The sequence below is a fragment of the Notechis scutatus genome, chromosome 12, assembly GCF_049901735.1.
Source record: "Notechis scutatus isolate UNSWTSFEM ecotype Mainland chromosome 12, rNotScu1.2, whole genome shotgun sequence".
NCBI classification, from domain to species: Eukaryota; Metazoa; Chordata; class Lepidosauria; order Squamata; family Elapidae; genus Notechis; species Notechis scutatus.
Genome location: NC_142020.1, coordinates 14152788 through 14175212, shown reverse-complemented (window position 1 = coordinate 14175212; position 22425 = coordinate 14152788). Strand labels below are relative to the sequence as shown.

At 47.2% G+C, this 22425-nt stretch overlaps 1 protein-coding gene across 1 annotated transcript in view; it reads right to left on the bottom strand.

Moving 5' to 3' along the window:
* The window catches only part of FAM20C (FAM20C golgi associated secretory pathway kinase), a 55308-nt gene extending 41844 nt beyond the window's left edge, over positions 1–13464 (bottom strand). Inside the window, exon 1 of the mRNA XM_087942197.1 lies at positions 12322–13464. Within this exon, the coding sequence (XP_087798323.1) occupies positions 12322–13073 (752 nt within the window). The 5' untranslated portion in view covers positions 13074–13464. The remainder of the gene's footprint in view (positions 1–12321) is intronic.
* Positions 13465–22425: the final 8961 nt, after the last annotated feature.

Here is a 22425-nt window from a genome sequence, read left to right as displayed (position 1 = left end):
GTGGTGGGATTCAGATTTTTTTTTTTTACTACCGGTTCTGTGGGCGTGGCTTGGTGGGTGTGGCAGGGGAAGGATACTGTAAAATCTCCAGTCAGAGGTGGTATTTGCTGGTTCTCTGAACTACTCAAAATTCCCGCTACTGGTTCTCCAGAACTGGTCAGAACCTGCTGAATACCACCTCTGTTGTTGTAATGACGAGGCAGTCAAGTTGTTTGATCATGAACAACTGAATCATGATCATCTTTATTGGAGTCTAGTCTTGCATTTATACACATTTTTAATTATCCTCCATCATTGGTTAACTTTTGTTACTGCTTGACTTTCGTTACTGTTTAGCACAGTAATTAATTATCTCTAGTTAAAGTCTAACATATGTTTACTTCCTCTCTCTAATCCTCCTTTAGATTAGTGACTTTGTTTACCTGAGTTGTATTTGCTTGGAAACATTCTTTATCAGAGGTTTGCCATCCGAGATTGGAACATTCCTGCAATTACAACTCTACACTCTGTTCCACTCCCTTTACAACACAAGAAACTAGTTTCTCTACCCATTATGCAGCTGTGGGCTATGCCGTCTCTTCTTTCATCAGTCCTTGGGCAGCATCTCCTTATCTTCCAAGACTTTCTCGGACACCATTATAATCTGGAAGATGTTGAATTTATATTTTACCAACAAAGAAAGAAAGGGAGACTAGTATAGATGTTATTTCAAGCTATTTAGCTCTCGTCAACTAGCCATAACCTTTCTGAGATTCAAACCGGGAAAGAAACAGGATGCTCCATCCCATATTTGGTTGCCCTGATAGACGGGTCTCACTGGAAAAAAAGCACTTAATCTGGAAGGTGGATTTTTGCTTCTGATATTGTTTGGGATTTAATTCCATCGGTATCCATCATCCAAATTGGGAGAGATTAAAAATACAGGTAGCCCTTGGTTTATGACCACAATTGAGCCCAACATTTTCGCTGTTATGTGAGAGCTTTGCTTCATTTAACGACCTTCTTTGCCATCATTGTTAAGTGAATCACCGCAGTCGTTAAGTTAGTAACACGGTTGTGGAGTGAATCTGGCTTCCCCATGGATTTTGCTTGTCAGAAAGTATCAAAAAGGGGAGAATTGCATGGCCTGGGGACACTGCAACCGTCATAAATATGAACCCAGTGCCTGAATTTTGATCACGGGACCGTGGGAATGCTGCAACGGATGTATGTGTGAAAACTGGCTGCGAGTCAATGTTTCGGTGCCAATGTAACTTCAAACGGTCACTCAATGACTGGCTGAAAGTTGAGGAGTATCTATACTACACCAATCAGGGGTGTCAAACTCAAGGCCCATGGAGTGCTTAGATCTGGCCCATGAGGCTTCCCAAAAAACTGTGAAGGACCGGCCCACAGTGCCTCCATAAGCAAAAAATGGAGATCGAGAGGCCCTCCCAACAGAGGTGGTATTCAGCCGGTTCTGACCAGTTCTGGAGAACCAATAGCAGAAATTTGGAATAGTTTGGTGAACAGGCCAATACCACCTAGGACTGGCTCTGCCCCCATCTCTTGTCCACCTCCCAAGTCCCAGCAGATTGGCTGGGTCTTCTTTTGTTGCCCTGCACAGGAGAATAGAACTGGAAAGCAGGCTAGTAAGGAAATGGAGACTTTGCAGTATCCTTCCCCTGCCATGCGCACCAAGCTATGCTCACCAAGCCACACCCACCACACCCACCAAGCCACGCCCACAGAACCGGTAGTAAAAAAAAATGTGAATCCCACCACTGTCTCCTGAGCTCTGTTTTCAGCTGCAATGGCCTGCAATTATCTGCCAGCGAAAACAGATGTTGATTTTCGCTGGCAGAGCACATGGGTCACCACAGGTGCCTCAGACATGAGTGACGTCGAGATGGCCATGCTCATCTGTCCCCCCCCACTTCCTCGAGGTCAAACACAACCCTGATGCGGCCCTCAATGAAATCGAGTTGGACACCCCTGACACAAGTGAACTAACTAAATGAAACGCCGCCTGTTGTTTCAGAACATTTACCAAATCGCCAAAGGAATTGCGCCGTTGACCCACGGTTCATCGCTCCGTTGTTTTCCTCTGTCACTTTGCTGTGTCCAATTGGACACCAAATTGCCTGCAGGGATCAGCACAACAGCTAACAGCATAACAGCTAACAGACCCGTTTGGCGAACGGATTCAAAAGCAAGAGGGTATTGGGTTTTTCAAAGCTGCCTGCTTCATTTAAAGGAAATAAGGTTATCTGTGCGCTTCCTTTTGAAATTCACATTGAATTTGGTGGGAAAGAGACAGCATGTCCTCTGCCTTTTAACCAAGTCAGGTTTGAAGACTAATCAACTCAGCAGGGTGAACGCCAAACCTGATGACTAGAGTCAACGGTAAGGATCGGTGGTGGTATTCAAATTTTTTTACGACAGGTTTTGTGGGCTTGATGAGGTGGTGTGGTTTGGTAGGTGTGGTGTGGTTTGGTGGGAATGGCAGAGGAAGGTTACTGCAAAATTCCCCTTCCCTCCTGCACCCCACTAACCTGCTTTCCAGCTCGGTTCTCCTGTGCAGGGCAACCAAAGAAGACCCAACCGATCAGCTGGGACTCAATGGGAGGCAGAGAAGAAATGGAGCGGGCAGTGGTGGTTATTCAATTTTTTTTCTTACTGTGTATGGCTTGGTGGGCATGGTGTGGCTTGATTGGACACACAAGGAATTTGTCTTGGTGTAAATACTCTCAGTATACATAAAAGAAAAGATATATTCGTTAAGAGTCAAGAATTATAAGAAGTTGGGAATGTTCCAACACTGGAAGCTTTTTAAAAAGATGTTGGATAACCATTTGTCTGAAGTGGTATAGGGTTTCCTGCCTAAGCAGGGGGTTGGACTAGAAGACCTCCAAGGTCCCTTCCAACTCTGTTATTCTATTCTATTCTATTCTATTCTATTCTATTCTATTCTATTCTATTCTATTATTCTATTCTATTCTGTTCTATTCTATTCTATTCTATTCTATTCTATTCTATTGTACTCTACTCTACTCTACTCTACTCTACTCTACTCTACTCTATTCCTCAATTAGTTCATTCATTCATTCATTCATTCATTCATTCATTTATTCATTTTCTCCAGCTGCCTATGTCAATTGATGACTCTGGAGAGCTTACAGTTAAGGGTTTACAAACAGCAAAAGCTTCTACCATCCAACAGTAAAACTAACCCAAATCCATCGTGGCTTAATGCTGGAATATCAACCCACCGGTAGGCTGATGCCACCAACGGAGAAGTAAATTTGCATCTCCTTGATCTATTCTAATGCTCTAAATTGGATGAATTTTCTTTCAGCGGACCTCTTTAGTAAGGCAAGAAATGAATCTGCTTTGGAGTTTTCTGGAACACAGCCTTGTCAGAGACAGAGAGAAAATCGAGTCTGCTGTTTTTTTCTGCTGGTTTTAGGAAAAAGCCAAAGGCCTAAAATAAACATCAGACAATGGCCGGTCAGCTGATCTTAAACTAGGCAGAGTTATTATCGCTTTAACGCGAGGCTGCCCCACGGAAGGGCTGGGACTCTCTTGCCCAAAGGCATCCAATGAGATCTGGAAGCAAGGAACAAAGGAGAGATTGACAAGCCGCTGAAAGAACAGAGCCAAACAAATGGTCAATGCCGGCTATCTTTTCTTCAAGGAAGCTCAGTGACGGGGAAGTAAGCTAAACATTCATCTCTTCTGGCTTTCTTTTTCTGCTATTTGGAGGTACCTTGCCTCAGAATAGGGAGGCTCGACTTAAGGATAAGAATATAAGCCTGGAATGCTTCAGGCAGGCCCTTTAGCATCTCACCCGCTCCTCATTGGTGTGGTCACCTTCCGTTTCACTTTTTCCTTCCTTCCTTCCTTCCTTCCTTCCTTCCTTCCTTCCTTCCTTCCTTCCTTCCTTCCTTCCTTCCTTCCTTCCTTCCTTCCTTCCTTCCTTCCTTCCTTCCTTCCTCTTCCTTCTTCCTTCCTTCCTTCCTTCCTTCCTTCCTTCCTTCCTTCCTTCCTTCCTTCCTTCCTTCCTTCCTTCCTCAATCCCTCCCTCCCTGATCCTTTCTTCCTTCATCCCTACCCTATCTTTTTCATCACTCCCTCTCCCCTTCCTTCCTTCCTTCCTCAATCCCTTCCTCCTTGTTCCTTTCTTCCTTCATCCCTACCCTATCTTTTTTCATCACTCCCTCTCCTTCCTTCCTTCCTTCCTTCCTTCCTCAATCCCTTCCTCCTTGTTCCTTTCTTCCTTCATCCCTACCCTTTTTCATCACTCCCTCTCTCCTTCCTTCCTTCCTTCCTTCCTTCCTTCCTTCCTTCCTTCCTTCCTTCCTTCCTTCCTTCCTTCCTTCCTCCTCAATCCCTTCCTCCTTGATCCCTAACCTATCTTTTTTCATCACTCCCTCTCCCTTCCTTCCTTCCTTCCTTCCTTCCTCCCTCAATCCCTTCCTCCTTGTTCCTTTCTTCCTTCATCCCTACCCTATCTTTTTCATCACTCCCTCTCCCCTTCCTTCCCCCTCCCTTTCCTTTCTTCCATCATCCCTCCCTCCCTTCTTCCCTCCCTCCCTTCCTTCCTCCCTCCCCCTCTCCCCATTTTTTCCTTCCTTCCTTCCTTCCTTCCTTCCTTCCTTCCTTCCTTCCTTCCTTCCTTCCTTCCTTCCTTCCTTCCTCAATCCCTCCCTCCCCGATCCTTTCTTCCTTCATCCCTACCCTATCTTTTTTCATCATTCCCTCTCTCCTTCCTTCCTTCCTTCTTTCCTTCCTTCCTCCCTCCCTCCCTCCCTCAATCCCTTCCTCCTTGATCCCTAACCTATCTTTTTCATCACTCCCTCTCCTCTTCCTTCCTTCCTTCCTTCCTCCCTCAATCCCTTCCTCCTTGTTCCTTTCTTCCTTCATCCCTACCCTATCTTTTTCATCACTCCCTCCCCCTTCCTTCCCCCTCCTTTTCTTTCTTCCATCATCCCTCCCTCCCTTCCTCCCTCCCTCCCTTCCTTCCCCCATTTTTCCTTCCTTCCTCTCTTCATCCCTCCCCTCCCTCCCTCTCTTCCTTCCTCCCCTCCCCTCCTCTTCCCTGGCACTCCTCACTAAATAACCACCTTGTTTGATAACAGAAATTCTGGTCCAAATGCTCATAAGCCAAGGACTATCTGTAAATCTTTGCTGGCCCCATTTATCTCAACATTTATTATTTAGGATGCGGCCTTAGGAAATGAGAACCAGTTTCTCTAGTGGTTACAGATGCTGGATTAAGAACAGGGAGACCCAAATTCTAATCCTGCCTTAAGCAGGAAGCCAGCTGGTGGATTATGGGCCAATCTTCTTCTCTCAAGAAGAAGGCAAGCAAAGCGCTTCTCTTCTGAACATCTTCGCCAAGGAAATGTCATCATGAATCAAGATAAACCCGAAGGAACGTATCAACAACAGCCTCAAGAAACAGCCACCAAGAGGCGTAAACAAAACACAATTTTGTTCTCCAAAGTTCAGGGGAAACGAAAAATCTGCCGGGCCTCCCATAAATCCAAAGGCTTCATCTTCGATTCAATTTTATTCCACCGGCTGCCTATAAATACAGAATGATGGATAGGTCTCCAACAGACACACACTCTGCTAAGCCATTTACATATGATTAGAGTATTAGGATTCTGAAATAAAACAGAAAAATCACTACCTCCACCATTATGCCCCTAGGATTCTGGGTCGCTGTCCTATTTTCACGCTGCAGCCCAGCAGCTACGAATCTCAAGGTTGCAACGAATTTGCCTGAATCAGTAAATAACATGAATAGACTCTCTCTCTCTCTCTTTTTTTTTTCCACCTCTTTTTTTCCGAGACTAAACTTCCAATAGAATTTACTTCAGAGGAAAAATGGGCAGAACTGTCCCTCTGGGGTTGCAATATTTCTGCATGGCAATATTTCAAGAGAGGGGGAAAAAATAGAGAGAGAGAATTACAAAAAAAAAAACAGCCTTGAACTGGCTGGAATTGCTAGAAGCTAGAGACCCCAGGTTTATCAGTTTAAGTAATCCTTGATTTACGACCACAAATCACCTTCTTTTAACAACTGCATAATAGGACAGAGACGGTAGGCACGATGGTGCACTTATGCACGTCCCTTACAAGGTTATATACTTATAAGTCAAGGGCTTATATACTTATATACTTAGAATAACAGAGTTGAAAGGAACCTTGGAGGTTATTTAGTCCAGGGGTCACCAACCTTTTGGACCTCAGGGACCACCAAACTCATACTTTTTAATCTTGTGGACCACTAATATGAATTTTGACTGACGGTGGCTTGCTGACGTTGGTGGGAAAGTCAGTCCCTATTCCAGAGCTGCAGCGGTCACAGGACTGACCCTTTGGTCATCCTGGAACAGCTGCTCCTCCACCCGGGTGCACCGGCCTGCCATGGACTGGAGGAGCTGCTCCGGGATGACTGAAGGGCCAGTCCTGTGACTACTGCGCAACCTGGATTAATTGCTTCGGGGGGGACGGGGACATTTTTCTGCAGGCCACCAAAATTTTCTCATGGACCACCAGTGATCCCTGGCCCACTGGTTGGCGACCACTGTTCTAATCCAACCCCTTGCTCCAGGAAGAAGCCCGATATCATATCGGACAAATGGTTGTCCGATGTCTCTTTTTGAAACGACTTATTTCTTTTCTTCTCTTCAGGTTATCTTCCACACCCACTGAACATATTTCATCCATTCCTCCTTTCACCCTCATCACCCCCATTCAAAGTCTGTGACGAGGAAGGAAGTTACGAGGAAGTCTTGCAACAGCGACACCCTTGTAATGTCTCCAAAATTGTCCATTCTTCCCTTGGATATCGGGTAACACATTTTTGTGTGCATAAATGCTCACTGGGAGAAAAGGACTTTCCGAACAGTATCTAGGACGTTTTAGCATCCTGATCCAAAAACACTTGAAACAGATATTTTTGGGATAAGAGATGGCAATTATTATAGCCAGTTGTGAAGGAATTGTCTTACAAGCTGGACAATGAAACTCCCCATTTCCATTCAGCACTCAGAGACAAAGTCAGTGGTGCGATTCAGATAATTTAACAACCGGTTCTCTGTCCTAATGATTTCTTCCAACAACCAGTTCACCAAACTGCTCAGAAAATTAACAACCAGTTTTCCCCGAACTGGTGCAAACTGGCTGAATCCCACCACTGGACAAAGTCCATCCAAGTAAGAACTTATTAAAGAAGTCATATTGGCACATCTGGGAAAACCCGAATCAGAGAGTTCCAGGTTTTCCCTTCCCCAAGAAAAATTCAAAATCCATCCCCTATACCCATCAGTCCATCACATGGCCCAATCAAATCTTAGTCGCAACTGGAGACATTCCTACAGTCACTCCCCTCCAGGTGCAGGGCAACATGTCCTTGACTCTCTGAGAAAGAATGTTGTTGTGTCTAATCTACTACTCACTCAGAATTCCCCTCTTCCAAATTCCCAGGCACTAAACCAAGGCAGCCTTGAAGCTTCTAAGTAAAATATGACTTCCATGCCTGACACAATTCCTTCTCCTGTACCACCAGCTAAAATCAGAGAGCTTTCTTCAGTAGGTGGCCACCTGTACTATACCTGTGAACTTCGGGGACGATTAATTATTTTTTTAAGCCGATGCATCTTCCCTTTAGAGACCTTTTAGGAAGTTATGGAAGCAGGAAGGTATCTTTGGCCTGCTTTCTGAAAGAGCTTTTCATAAAGTGGAATATTTGAGTCCCTGACCCACCAACTTCATTTCCATCCTAGCTGAAGAACATGAGACCTATAATCAAACAACGTCGGTGGGGCCAAGCTCAGAGGACAAGACCAAGAGAAATATATTTCAGCCCTGGTTCTGAAGTTTACAAAAGTGGGACGATTTTGGAAGTCCACCTGGGGTGGTTAAGAGGACTAGCATGAAGTTGGATTAGTTGAAAAGTTTTTAAAGAGGGCATTTTCTCTTTCCAGTAAGATTTATTTCACTCTTTTCCAAAGTCAACATTTCGGACATTGGAACAAAAACAAAAAACAAAACAGCCTTGAAAAAGAACCGCTTGGCTGCTTAACCAAGACAAAAATATTCTTCATTTTTATGAATGAAAAAACCTTCTGGGCCAAGACAGAGATCAAGGAGACTATTCTTCCTTTGGCTTTTTAATTATTATTTTTGGTTCCCCTGTAGTTGGGGAGGAAAAGCGTTTAAATATTTTAAATGCTGAGATAATGTTTTGTAGGCTGCTTTGTGGAGTCTCTCGTTCAAAAGGCAAGCTATGCATTTCCATTCATAAATAATAAGAGACGGTTGGCCCCGAGCAAGAAGGAGAAATTGACTTATACAATCCTGTTGTTATTAATGTTATTGAAGGAAGGGGGCAGCCTTGGATGGACAATCACATCGGCGGTGCCTTTGAACCCGAAACACCTGAAAATCCATCCATCCATAAATGGAAAGATGCAAGTCACTCTTGGTGTCAAGATTTCAAGACGGACTCAACTCTGGAAGAGGTCACAGGTTTTGGAAGTCTACCTGGGGTGGTTGAGATGACTAGCATGAAGTTGGACTAGTTGAAAAGTTTTTAAAGAGGGCATTTTCTCTTTCCAATAAGATTTATTTCGCTGTTTTCCAAAGTCAACATTTCAGACATTGGAACAAAATACAAAAAACAAAACAGCCTTGAAAAAGAATCGCTTGGCTGCTTAATCAAGACAAAAATATTCTCCATTTTTATGAATGAATGGGCCTTTTGGGCCAAGATAGATATCAAGGATTTTTTTTTTTTTGCCAGTACTAAGACATGATTTTCAATCTTCTAGTCTAGTTTAGAGGCTAGAGAGATCCTAGTGATTCCATCCAGGAATTAAGAATATCCAACCCTGATTTCCTTTCCAAGCTCAACTAAGGTCTTTGGACTTCTGCCTTATGGCCTACATAGACAACTGCCATGGTCTGGCTTTAATAGGACCACAGATTGTTCAGCCCCATTTGAATAAACCACAGCTGGTTGAGTTCAGACAATACCAAAAGTGTTGTTTACAAGTCACAAAGGCTGGATTCACATAGCACGGCAAAAACCCAACATATCTCAGCAGGTTGCGTGAATCCAAGTCAAATGTAGCTCTTCAAAAGCTCATCAGATATTTTTAAGAAGTCAAATTCATGGACTATACCTTCAGATCAGGGTTGCTAGTGTTTTTATGGAACTTTTGGGAGAACATAAGAAAAGTCATAACATGATCTCTCTCTCTCTCTCTCTCTCTCTCTCTCTCTCTCCCATTTTATCTTGGAAGCTGACGTCAACAAGATCCTGTCATAAAAACCATGGTCATTTAATGAGATGTTTGTACTTTTAGAAATGGTGGGGTGGAGATTATACAACCACAAGGATCGTAAGAGAGAACCTGGGATAGGCTAAAAAGAAATGCTTTATCTCATTGTTTTTATTCCTGCTTTTGGGATGGAAGATTTAGAGAAAAACTAGGATGAGAAAGGACTCATCATCTGTCTACCTCTTCTAGGAATTAAATGTCTTGCCTTATCTACAATAGCTCTATCTTTGCAGAGGTGGGAGGGGCAAGCTGTTTCTTCTTTTTCTTCCCTGATTTCATCTTTCTTTTTTTTACTTCCCACCCCATTCAACAGTTTCATTTGTCAATTTCATTCGCCAATTTCATTCGTCAATTTCATTCATTGTCCTGCTTCTCATTTTATTCCACTACAATTCTGTCACGAGGCTTGGAAGACTGACCAGCCCAAAGTCAGCCAATGAGTTCAGTGGAACAAAAGTAGGCTAAAATGATTGCAGTCCAATTCTTTTAACCTACCAAAAACACACCAGCTTTTTTCCCCTTCTTTTGGCTGAATTCACTTCTCCGGCTACCTTAAAATAAAATCAATCTCTCTAACAATCTTTTCCACGTTCTTTCTGGATAACATCCTGTTTGACAATTACCAAAATTTCCTTGCCTTCCTAACGTGGCGCTTTCTTCAATGACCAAGACTTATCATGTCTGTATACCCTGGACACCTTGGCTGAGGATGATGGGGTTTGCAATCTGGAAGGCACTGAGAGGAAGAGAGAGAGAGAAAGAGAGCGAGAGAGAGGTAGTGGGAAAGGGAGAGAGAAAGAGAGGGAGAGAGGGAGAGAAAGGGAGGGAGGGAGAGGGAGGGAGGGAGATCTTCCTCTTGTATATCAATCAAAAAGAGCTGATTATGTTTTCAAATACCATTTTTGGGAGACCAATGCAAGACCAAGAAAGTAACCCGGTCTTTGATGGAGGGGAGGCTAATCAGTCACAATAAACCCTTCTATTTAAATTTTGGACAAGGGGGTGCTTAATTCATTCAACTTTTTTTTTTTTTTTTTTTTAAAAAGGCAAAACCAGAAAGAGAAGCAGAATGGGAGCAAAAATCACTCAGGGTTAGCTGAGTCTCAATCGAAGCACATTTTGCAGGCATTTTTTTTTTTTTACTTAAGGTGAGGAGACAATTGGCTTGAAAGCAGATAGAGAACGTTCTGACAACCTTTGTTATTGCTGGCAAAGGTTGCGGGGAAGGGGGTGTCAGCCAACAAGAAGCAATCTTCCTCTCTTGTTCAGGGGAGCAAGAACTGAGAGCCCATTCTCCTGTATAAAGCAACCCACCCCCCTGCTTTTATAAGTGGGGGGGGTTAGGATGATCGATCCAGGCAGAGCTTCTGCTATTTTTTTAAAAAAAATCTTAAATGCAGCAGGAATTGGAGAGAAGTGACTTGCCTTCTTCCTAGCCTTCCCTCCTCTGGTTTTCAGTAGGGGCTGTTTTTTTTGTTTTTTGTTTAAAGGAGAGGGGTGTTTCCAGCTCATCCATGCCTCTGTTCTGTTTCTTCCACAGGAGGAAGGGGGGAAATGAGAGGTAGAAAAAGAAGAACATTTCAATTTGATAATCCTCCGGGCTAATGGAAGAGCACTCAACGCCAATTAGTCTGCATTCATGGTGTTTTTTTGTTTTTTTTTAAGGCCGACTGTCCACCCAGCGCCAATGTCAGCCGTTCAACGTCAGCCACGCTTCGTCCTTCAGAAGGAACATCTCCATTATGTGAGGAAGGAGAGTTGGGTGGGTGGGGGTGGAAGGTTCCTGCTTCCCCCTCACTTGAGCTAAATTTGGCTTTAAGGTTAAGGATCTGACTCGGACATCCCTCAAAGGCCAAAGACCAAGGCTTAGTGAATCAATTGCAGTTGGCTTGTGAACCTCCCAAAGACATCAACCTGGCCATAACTAGGTCATTCTATATGCCGGTGTTGGGTTCCTGCAGGACCACAGATGTCTTCAGCCCTAAGGGACTGAACCATCATGGTGTGAGGGATGGACACCAGGAAAAGATTGGATTGGGAATCTCAACCCATTTGGGTTGAGATTGGGTTGGGTATCTCAACCCATTTGAGTTGAGATTGGGTTGGGTTTCTCAACCCATTTGGGTTGAGATTGGTTGGGTATCTCAATCCATTTGGGTTGAGATTGGGTTGGGTATCTCAACCCATTTGAGTTGAGATTGGGTTGGGTTTCTTAACCCATTTGGGTTGAGATTGGGTTGGGTTTCTCAACCCATTTGGGTTGAGATTAGGGTTGGGTATCTCAACCCATTTGAGTTGAGATTGGGTTGGGTATCTCAACCCATTTGAGTTGAGATTGGGTTGGGTTTCTCAACCCATTTGGGTTGAGATTGGGTTGGGTATCTCAACCCATTTGAGTTGAGATTGGGTTGGGTTTCTCAACCCATTTGGGTTGAGATTGGGTTGGGTATCTCAACCCATTTGGGTTGAGATTGGGTTGGGTATCTCAACCCATTTGGGTTGAGATTGGATTGGATATCTCAACTCATTTGGGTTGAGATACATAAACTTGGGCTGATCAATCACATGTCTTGGCTTCACACACCCAACAGCATCCATCTTGGTGGACAAGCCACAATTTTCTAGGTGCTCATCACATTAAAGTCCGGCATGGCCAATTGGCTCATCATCTAGGGGCCTTCAAACCTTGGTGGGCGACCCCAACAGCTTGCATTCACCAGACAACACCTGAAGGACACACAACAACTTGGGGATGATGAAGAACCCTCAAGTGTGCTCTCCCACCGCCCAGCAACCACTGGATTCTCTACTCTGGGCTTATGCAAGCCCTACAAAACCCCCATCGAGGTTGAGCCGGTCGTGTGAAGCTGAGCTCACGCCCGGATGCCAAGTAGGGCGTGCCATGCCCGTCTTGCAATGCTAACCCCCACCTCCCTCGTCCTTCCCTTTCCCCAATCTTATCTTTGGCCCCCCACTCACTCACCACTCGGGATTCTCCGCCGCCTTGGGGTTAAATCGGATGTCGCTGTTGACGTTGAACAAGAGGTCGGCCTCGTCCAGCGGCGGCGCGGCCAGCTGGTAGAGCGGGTGGGCGAAGAGCGCAGCCAGGCGGGAGCCGGTGCCCGCGGGCGCCGCCGCCGCCGCCGCCGCTTCTTCCTCCTCCTCCCGGTAAACCGGCAGCAAAGGAGGCGAGTGGGGCTCGTTCTGCAACCGGCCGGCTCCTCTCGTTTTCCCCTTCGCGTGGAGCGCCGCGGTGCTGAAGGTTCGCCGCGGCGCCGCCGCCTCTCCTCCCCGCTCGGCGTTGGCGTGGCTCGGCCCTTTCTCTCCGGAGCGCGAGCTGAGGTTGGAGCTGGGCTCGCTGCTGAAATCCTGCAAGAGCCGCAGCGTGTGCTTGCTAGGCCAGCCCGCGGCTGCCGCGGCCGCCTCCGAGGCGCCGGTTTTGGATCGGGCCGGCTCCTCCTGCGCTGCAGCAGCCGGCGGCGGCGGAGGCTCCGGCTCCAACGAAGACGGCGGTTCCTTGGGCCAGCCGCGCCGCTCTTCCCCCGGTTGGGCTACAGCGGCGGCGGCGGCGTGCGAGCAAGAGCAGCCTGGCTTTGCATCCGCCGCCCCAGCTTCGGAGCCCGAGGCTCGCTTCTCCAGCTTGGGCAAGAGGTCGATGAGGATGTGCAGAGTGCACGCCACCAGGAAAACCAGCAGGATGAGAACGCGGAATTTGCGCACCAGGATTAGCTTCATGGCTCCGGGAGAATTGGGGGGAAGGGGGTCCCCAAGGCAAGCTGGAAAAGCGACCGGCGAGGTGGGCGGCTCAATTCAGCAGCCTGGGCTCGGAGAGCGGGAGAAGCGAGGCGGGTGGGGTGGGGGGTGTCTTTGGGGCAAGCGTTGGTTCTTGTTTTTTTCCCCTTCCCTTCCCTCCTCTCTTCTTTTATTCACAATCCAGTCGTCTTCCACTCCGACTGCCACGTTCCGTCCATCTCGCGAGAAAGGCCTGGGTTAGTTCCTCCCGGCCTTCTTTGGCCGCCGTTGTCTCCAAAAGGTTCCTCCAGGCTTTGGGCCGAAAATAAAATAAAATCAAAACCAAATCGAAGGAAGGAAGGAGGAGAAAAGGGGGCTCCTGAGCCAGACCCCCGCCGGAGCTAACCAGCCAGCCAGAGATCAGCGAGGCGAGCCTTTCCAAACGGGACGCCGCCGCTTCCAGGCTGGCCAACGCAGCATCGATCGCCTTTGGTCCGGGAGGGGAGGAGGAGGAGGGGGGCTCAAAAGCAAGCCAAAAAAAGTAGAAAAAGGTCCTCGGAGCGCCCCAGGGTGGGGTAGGGGGTGGGGGGCTTTAATTCACGGAGGAAGGGGGGCGGCGGGAGGTCAAAGCAGCTGCGGCACTTCTGCGCCCCCTCCCCGACGTGGTACCGGAGCGCCCCCCCCAAAGCGCCCCGTCTCCCGGAGAAGCAGTTGGGCATTCGGTACCGGGGCGCCTCCAGAACTGGCCAGCCCGGTTTGTTGCCGGAGCCTTCCTTGCCACAAGCCAAAGGGAGCCGCAAAGCCCATCCGCCGGCCGCTTGGCTTGCCCTCACCGCCGGCACGAAGGAGAGCCGCCACTACCCGGAGAAGCTTCTGCGGCCCGGTTGGAGGTCCTCGCCTCCGGCGCGCCTCGTCTCCAAACGCGAAGCGGCCCGCCTGCTCTCTTCTCTCCAGCCCTTTCCGGAGGCTGCAGCTGCTGCGAAGGCTGGAGCGCAAGAGCCGCCGCCGCTTGACAGCTAGGAAAGGGGGAGGGGAGGGGAGGAGGAGGAGGAGGAGGAGGAGGCGGAGGAGCGGCGGAGAAGCAAAATTTCAACTCCCCCCACTCCCCGCCAGCCGGGGGGGAGGGAGAGGGGGTGGGGAAGAAGGAAAGAAAAGGATCAGCGCCCTGCGGTTCCCATCCTTTCTTTTTTTTTCTTTCCAGAAAGAAATGTTCGCGCGCCTCCTCCCTCTTCTTGGGGCAGCCCCGAGCCGCCGAGGTGACCCCAAACCCGAATGCAAAAAAAGGGGGGAGAGGAGGGATAAAGAAAAGGAGGCCACCCACCCACCTATCCCTCCCCTCCCCTTTCAAAGGTCAGTTCCTGACAAGCCAGGCGACCCCAGCAGCCAGCGGCTGCAGCTCAGCTGGCTCCGATCGGGTTTCGCTGGAAGGTTGGGGGGAGGGGGGGAAGGAGGGAAGGTGGGGCGCTGGCAGGTGCAGCGGGGCGCCCCCTCCCCTCCGTTTGCAGCCTCGGTGAAGGCGGCGGCGGCGGCGCTCGCGCGTTGGTAGGCAGAGAGAGAGAGAGGGAGAGAGAAAGAGAGAGAAAGAGAGACGTTCCTGCCTCGGGGTGGGTGTTAAATATGAGGAGGCAGCAGTTCGCCCACACGTCACTGATAAAGACATTGGCTGGAGGCTACCGGGAGAGTAAGAGGAAAAGCTGGCGCTGCCCCCCCTCCCCATTTCACTTCCTCCTTTCTCCTTTCATCCTCCCTTCCTCCTGTCTCTTTCCTCTTAATTCTACTGCTGAAGTGAAGAGAAGAGGTTGAGAGTTGGTGATTCCCCTGTGGGTGGACAAGAAGGGGGCAGAAAGCGCCCCCACCCCCACCCCAGCTCTGGGAAACAGCTGGTGGTGGGCTCAGGAAAATAACAGGACAGCAAACCTCATGGCTAGCTTGGCAACTCTGTGTGTGTGTGTGTGTGTCTTTGCTAGGTCTTTATTTATTGGCTTTGAAAGGCTAAGCTGGTGCTGGAGAAGACTCCGGCGAGTCCCTTGGGCTGCAAGGCCATCCAAACGGTCAGTCCTTAGAGGGGATCAACCCTGACTGCTCTTTAGAAGGCCAGACCCTGAAGATAAAACTCAAAGACTTTGGCCACCTCATGAGAAGGAAGGAAGGACTCCCTGGAGAAGAGCCAAATGCTGGGAATGATGGACGGCAAAAGAAGAAGAAGGAGGAGGAGGAGAAGGAGAAGGAGAAGGAGGAGGAGAGGAGGAGGAGGAGGAGGAGGAGGAGGAGGAGGAGGAGAAGGAGAAGGAGAAGGAGAAGGAGAAGAAGAAGAAGAAGAAGAAGAAGAAGAAGAAGAAGAAGAAGAAGAAGAAGAAGAAGAAGAAGAAGAAGAAGAAGAAGAAGAAGAAGGGGACGTCAGAGAATGAGGTGGCTGGATGGAGTCACGGAGGCAGTGAGCTTAAAGGGACTCTGGAGGATGGTAGAGGACAGGAAGGCTTGGAGGAACGTTGTCCATGGGGTCACAATGGGTCAGACATGACTTCGCCACTAACAACAATCAAAGGTTCAGCAGGAGATGGACTGGGAGCCACGGAACTTGCACGTACTCTCTTAGTGCCCAATGGATTTTGGGGTGGGGGTAGGGAAAGCGGAGCTTAACTTTCGGCCCCTCCCGTGCAGTTTTTGTGGTGGGGACACAGAAGTGAAGGGCTGCTGCTGGCATCTTTCTCCAGCTTCCCATCCTGCCCTGGGATTTCACTGTGGTCTCCTTTCTGAGTGTTATCCAGGTCTCCTCGGCTTTGCCCCAAGAGATAAACCAGGGTTGGCCAAGTGCTGCCATCTGCTGGGCAATGTGTTTTTAAAAGATCTATTTTATGTCTACATCCACAGCTGCTTTGGATAGTGAGAAGGGCAGCATATAAATTAAATTAAAGTGTCCATCCATCCATCCTGTATATTGGTCAACTCGACGCAAACGTAGCTAATAAACTCCCTTTTTATGACCCTGTCATTCCTTAATTCGGCGTAGAGTCGCCCCGGGGGCGACTGAATAGAGCTGAGCATTTACTGGCCGGATGCCCTTCCTGACATCACATGGAGTTCACAGCAGATATATATTTTTTCTTTGCAGCCTAGGAGAGAAAATTTTGCCGCTACCTAGGATTGAACTCTCAACCTTCCAAAGGGGAGGCAAGCATTTTCAACAGGAGGCCACTAGAATACCTAACAATTCCCCCCCCCACTTTTCCCCCCCAACAACAACCTTGTGAGTTGATTGGGCTGAGAGAGAACGAGCAGCCTAAAGTCACCCACCCTGTCTTCATGCTTACGGCGGAACTAGAACTCACAATCACCTAGTTTCTACTCCCGCACCTTCACCACTCTACCAAACTGATCCTATATGCAGAAATCCTTTACATAAGAGTAATAATAGTCCTGACAAATTCACTAGATGCCCCTCTCTGCTCCCGAGAGGAGGAAGACCAAAGCAATTGTGTTATCCAAGGCCACATGAGTGGGAACAGGGATGTCGTGGATAAATCACTTTCTGACATCACACCCACATTAGCATCCTGAATAGCTTTTGCACATCTGCCTGCACATTCATCAGCCTCCACAGAAGCGGGGACTCTGGTTTCATGGTTTCCCTTAGTAGGAAAATTGTAAACAGATCTAAGGAAGCCAAAGCAGGACCAACGATCTACCCCAATCTTGCAGAGGTCAACGTGGATCTGTTCAGTTGGCCATTTTGCTGGAAACAGAAGAATAGGAGGGCGTGAGATAAATTGAGGTTCTCTCCTTTTATCACTTGCATATTCACGTGGACAGGTTAAATTGTGCCCAAAGAAGAAATTCATCTCGGTGAAAATGACACAATTCCTGAAGAGGAAATTCATCTTGGTGAAATTGACACATTTCCTGAAGAGGAAATTCATCTCGGTGAAATTGACACATTTCCTCATCTTGGTGAAATTGACACATTTCCTGAAGAGGAAATTCATCTCGGTGAAATTGACACATTTCCTCATCTTGGTGAAATCGACACATTTCCTGAAGAGGAAATTCATCTTGGTGAAATTGACACTTTTCTGACAGAACATGTTGCCTTCTGTTGGTACAGAACAGAACAGAGTGGGAAGGGACATTTGAGGTCTTCTAGTCCAACCCCCTGCTCAAGCAAGAGACCGTATACCAATTCAGACAAATGGCTGTCCAATCTCTTCTCCAAAACCTCCAGTGATGACACACCCACAACTTCTGAAAGCAACGTCTGTTCCACTGGTTAATTGTCCTCACTGTTAGGATGTTCCTCCTTAATTCCAGGTTGGATCTCTCGTTGCTTAGTTTCCATCCATTGCTTCTTGTCCTGCCCTGAGGTCCTTAGGAGAATAGCTTGACCCCCTCTTCTCTGTGGCAGCCCCTCAAATATTAGAAGACTGCTATCATGTCCCCCCAATCCTTCTTTCCACTGCTCATTTGTCAAGAAATTTCTCCTTATTTCTAGGTTGCTTCTCTCCTTGATTATTTCCCATCTATTGCTTCTTATCCTGCATTCAGGGGCTTTGGAGCAGGAGTCACCAACCTTTTGGACTTCAGGGACCACCAAACTCATCATTTTAAATCCTGTGGACCACTAATATGAATTTTGACTGACGGTGGCTTGCTGACATTGGGGGGAAAGTCAGTCCCCTATTCCAGAGCTGCAGGAGTCACAGGACTGACCCTTTGGTCATCCTGGAGCAGCAACTCCTCCAGTCCATGGCAGGTGCACCCGGGTGGAGGAGCAGCTGCTCCGGGATGACCGAAGGGCCAGTCCTGTGACTCCTGCAGCTCTGGAATAAGGGACCGACTTTCCTACCAAGCCACCCTGGGGTGGATTTCCTTCCCCCACCATTGGTCTTACCTTCTAGTTCCAGCTCCCATGGCTCTACTCAAGGTAAGGTTTGCGCTCGGCCGAAGGGTGGGGGCCAGCGGGTGGGTGGACCATGTGGGTGGTGCAGCCTTGTATTCCTGTGCAGCCGGGCTTAATTGCTTGGGGGGCGACATTTCTCTGTGGACCACCAACATTTTCTCATGGACCACCAGTGGTCCCTGGCGCACTGGTGGTCCCTGGGTGGTCCCTGGTGGTCCCAGGCCCACCGGTGGTCCCTGGCCCACCAGTGGTCCCTGGTGGTCCCTGGTGGTCCCTGGCCCACCGGTGGTCCCTGGTGGTTCCTGGTGGTTCCTGGTGGTCCCTGGTGGTCCCTGGTGGTCCCTTGCCCACCGGTGGTCCCTGGTCCCTGGCCCTGGCCCACCGGTGGTCCCTGGCCCACCAGTTGGCAACCAGTGCTTTGGAGAATAGATTGACCCTCAAATAATGGGAGACCACTAAGAGATGAAGTAAGAGATGAGAAGCACACTTGTGCGTGCTACTTTCCTGGGAAGGGAAGGGGGGATTGCACCCCTTTTAGATGTTAGCGATAGGTAGCATATACTGCAGCAGCTGTAAACTGAGCTTAATGTGTTGCTTATTTTAACAGAGTCTAGGCGTATGTTTTCTTCTTAACGTTTTCCCAAGGGTAATGCTTCCAAGATAAAACAAGTCTGATTTTTTTTTGTAAACTAAGAGGAGCAAAGAGATAAGCAGAAAGAAGCGTAGCTATTAAGGAGACAAATCCTGAGCCTTCAACCCATCGTGGTTGAAACACTGAGACAATTCTGGGTTGGTTCAAAGGCAGCATCATTGACAGTGACGGTCGCCTGCTTGGATTATTGATACATCCGCTATTCATCCTATTGATAGATTTCGCCTTTTTGAGGATGCGTGGCCTATTGGCCACCGGCCCCTCTAGCAGCTGAATCAGAGGAGGAGGAGGAGGTGTGGGTCAGCATCCAGGCAACAGAGAGGGGGGCGAGAGGGAGCGGGAGAGAGAGAGAGGGAGCCTGGGCTGGCCGTCAGACCTCAGATGGAGAGTTGACAGTCCCTGGGTCTGGAGGTGGCTGATGAAGAAGAGGAGGAACAGCTGGGTACAGTGCCTGACACGCAGAAGGCAGAGGAGAAGAGAGCAGTGGAAATCTATCGGCCGGTCCTTGGGATGGAAGAGCAGCCACCAAACTCCTGTAGATTACAGCACAAGATCCAGGATATCTCCACAACAAAATTCACAAGGCCATCACACAGCCCATTATACCAACATCAACTCCACCAACCAATCAAGAGGCAGCAGTGCAGCCAACCAGCCCAGCACACCAGCTCCCGACACCAGTATTTATAGAGAGACGGCAGCTCCGATCACACACTGCTTGCACTGGCATGAAGCTGAAAGCACCAGCCTGAGGATGGTGAATGGGACCTCGCTGAAACGTCACCAAGATACTCTTAATCTTACACGGGAAAAGACCCGAACATACCTATACATATATATATATACTAATGCTGATGCTATTCAAAGGGAGTGGGTTCCCACCATCCTGTGAAGCATACCGAAGGCAAATCAACATGAAAATAGAACTAAAGTCAGAATGTTCTGTGAAGACAGATGCTGTGTGCCTTTAATTGAACTGGTAACCCCTCTTGTGTAAAAACATTCTGTGCGTAGGTTCACCGGTTTACGCAGCTTTAGGGTGGTTGTACTTCCGCTCCTGTGGTTTTTAGATATATCCAAAGGAAAGCAGTGATTCACTGCTTGGAACCCAAACCTTCTGAGTCACAGGTCAGAGGAAAAGGACAGAGAGAAAGCAACAGACAGACAGTCAGAAAGACAAGGACGGAGGGAAGAATGGATAAATAAATAGAAAGAAAGAAAGAAAGAAAGAAAGAAAGAAAGAAAGAAAGAAAGAAAGAGAAAGGGGGAGAGAGGGAGAAAGGAAGAAAAAGGGGGAGAGAGGGAGAAAGGAAGAAAAAGAAAGAAAGAAAGAAAGAAAGAAAGAAAGAAAGAAAGAAAGGAAGAAAGAAGAAAGAAAGAAAGAAAGAAAGAAGAAAGAAAGAAAGAAAGAAAGAAAGAAAGAAAGAAAGAAAGAAAGAAAGAAAGAAAGAAAGAGGGAGGAAGGGAGGAAGGAAGAAGAAAGAAAGAAAAAGAAAGAAAGAAAGAAAGGAGGGAGGGAGGGAGGGAGGAAGGAAGGAAGACAGAAAAGAAAGAAAAAAAAGAAAGGAAAGAAAGAAAGAAAGAGGGAGGGAGGAAGAAAGGAAGAAGAAAGAAAAAAGAAAGAAATAGAGTAGAGTAGAGTAGAGTAGAGTAGAATAAAGAATAGAGTAGAATAGAATAGAATAGAATAGAATAGAATAGAATAGAATAGAATAGAATAGAATAGAATTCTTTATTGGCCAAGTGTCATTGGACACACAAGGAATTTGTCTTTGGTGCAAATGCTCTCAGTGTACATAAAAGAAAAGATCCATTCATCAAGAGTCAAGAATCATAAGGTACAACACTTAATAATAGTCATAGGGTACAATAAGCAATCAAATCCTACTCGGAAACAGTCAATATAAATCGTAAGGATGCAAGCAACAAAGTTATAGTCATAGAGTCACAAGTGGGAGGGGAGGGGTGATAAGGAGTGATGAGAAAATTAATAGTAATAGTAGTGCAGACTTTCTTTCTTTCTTTCTTTCTTTCTTTCTTTCTTTCTTTCTTTCTTTCTTTCTTTCTTCCTCCTTTCTTTATCTCTCTCCTTTCTCCTTCCTTCTTCCTTCCTTCTTTCTCTTTCTTTCTTTCTCCTCCCTCCTTTCTTTGTCTCTCCTTTCTCCTTTCTCCTTTCTTCCTTCCTCTTTCTTTCTTTCTTTCTTTCTTTCTTTCTTTCTTTCTTTCTTTCTTTCTTTCTTTCTTTCTTTCTTTCTTTCTTTCTTTATCTCTCCTTTCTCCTTCCTTCTTCCTTCCTTCTTTCTCTTTCTTTCTTTTCCCTCCCTCCTTTCTTTGTCTCTCCTTTCTCCTTTCTTCCTTCCTTTCTTTCTTTCTTTCTTTCTTTCTTTCTTTCTTTCTTTCTTTCTTTCTTTCTTTCTTTCTTTCTTTCTTTCTCTCTCTCTCTTTCTTTCTTTCTTTCTTTCTTTCTTTCTTTCTTTCTTTCTTTCTTTCTTTCTTTCTTTCTTTCTTTCTTTCTTCTCTTTCCTGACTCCTGTCCTACTAAGTTCTCTCCTTGATCCTCATCTGCAAACCAGCCTGACCACACGGTCCGTTCTTCCCAGCTGGCCAAAAATGAACCAGTCATGTGAGTCGCACAAGATCTGATGACAGGCTGTTGGCAAACTCGGATCAGTGAAGAGTGGAAATGTGGACGCATGGAAGACACCTTGTGGGTGGGAAGTATCCGCTTGCAAAAGCCCAGATGAGGTCATCTTCTCTGCCACACGCAGCTGTCTTCCTGTGAGCAGTGGGGGAGACTTCCTTAGCAGACGGGGTTGCAAGCTGCCGAGCCGTGAGTTGCCTCCTTGTGTAAATATTCACCTCTCTGGCTTTGATTCTGGCTCAGGATACCTAAGATCCCTTGGCAACTGTGCTGGATTTGGGGGAAGGTGGACAGCTTGATAATTTCCCATCTGACCTCACTGCTTGAGCTTCTGCAGTGAGAAAGTTGGCAGGCCAACTGAGAAAGGGAGGAGGATAGGATAGGATAGGATAGGATAGGATAGGGATAGGATAGGATAGGATAGGAAGGAAGGAGGAAGGAAGGAAGGAAGGAAGGAAGGAAGGAAGGAAGGAAGGAAGGAAGGAAGGAAGGAAAGGAAAGAAAGAAAGAAAGAAAGAAAGAAAGAAAGAAAGAAAGAAAGAAAGAAAGAAAGAAAGAAAGAAAGAAAGAAAGAAAGAAAGAAAGAAAGAAAAAGAAAGAAAGAAAGAAAGAAAGAAAGAAAGCAGAAATCTAATATGTTGGAAGGATGGAGAAGGGAGGAAGGAAAGAAAGAAGGAATCTAATATGTTGGAAAGAAGGAAGGAAGGAAGAGAAAGGAGGGAGGGAAATGAAAGGAAAAGGAAGGAAAAGGAAGAAGGAAGAGAGGGAGGAAGGGAGGAATCTAGTTATATGTTGGAAGGGAGGGAGGGAGGGAAGGAGGGAAAGAAATAAGAGAAGGAAGGGAGGGAGGAAGGGAAGAAGGGAGAAAGGGAAATGGAAGCAAGTGAAGAAAGGAAGAGAAGAGAAGAGAAGGGAGGAGAGGGGAGGGGAGGGGAAGAAGGAAGGAAGGAAGGAAGGAAGGAAGGAAGGAAGGAAGGAAGGAAGGAAGGAAGGAAGGAAGGAAGGAAGGAAGGAACTACTACAGCTGGGTGAAATAGAAGAGCTGAACCAAAACTATTTGATGCATAATTGACGTTTCTCTTCCACAGAGGGTCCGGACAAAACTTCCTTCGCTAAATGTCAACTTTTCACTGGAGGTACAAGCTTCAGCAACTTACTACGCCGCTTC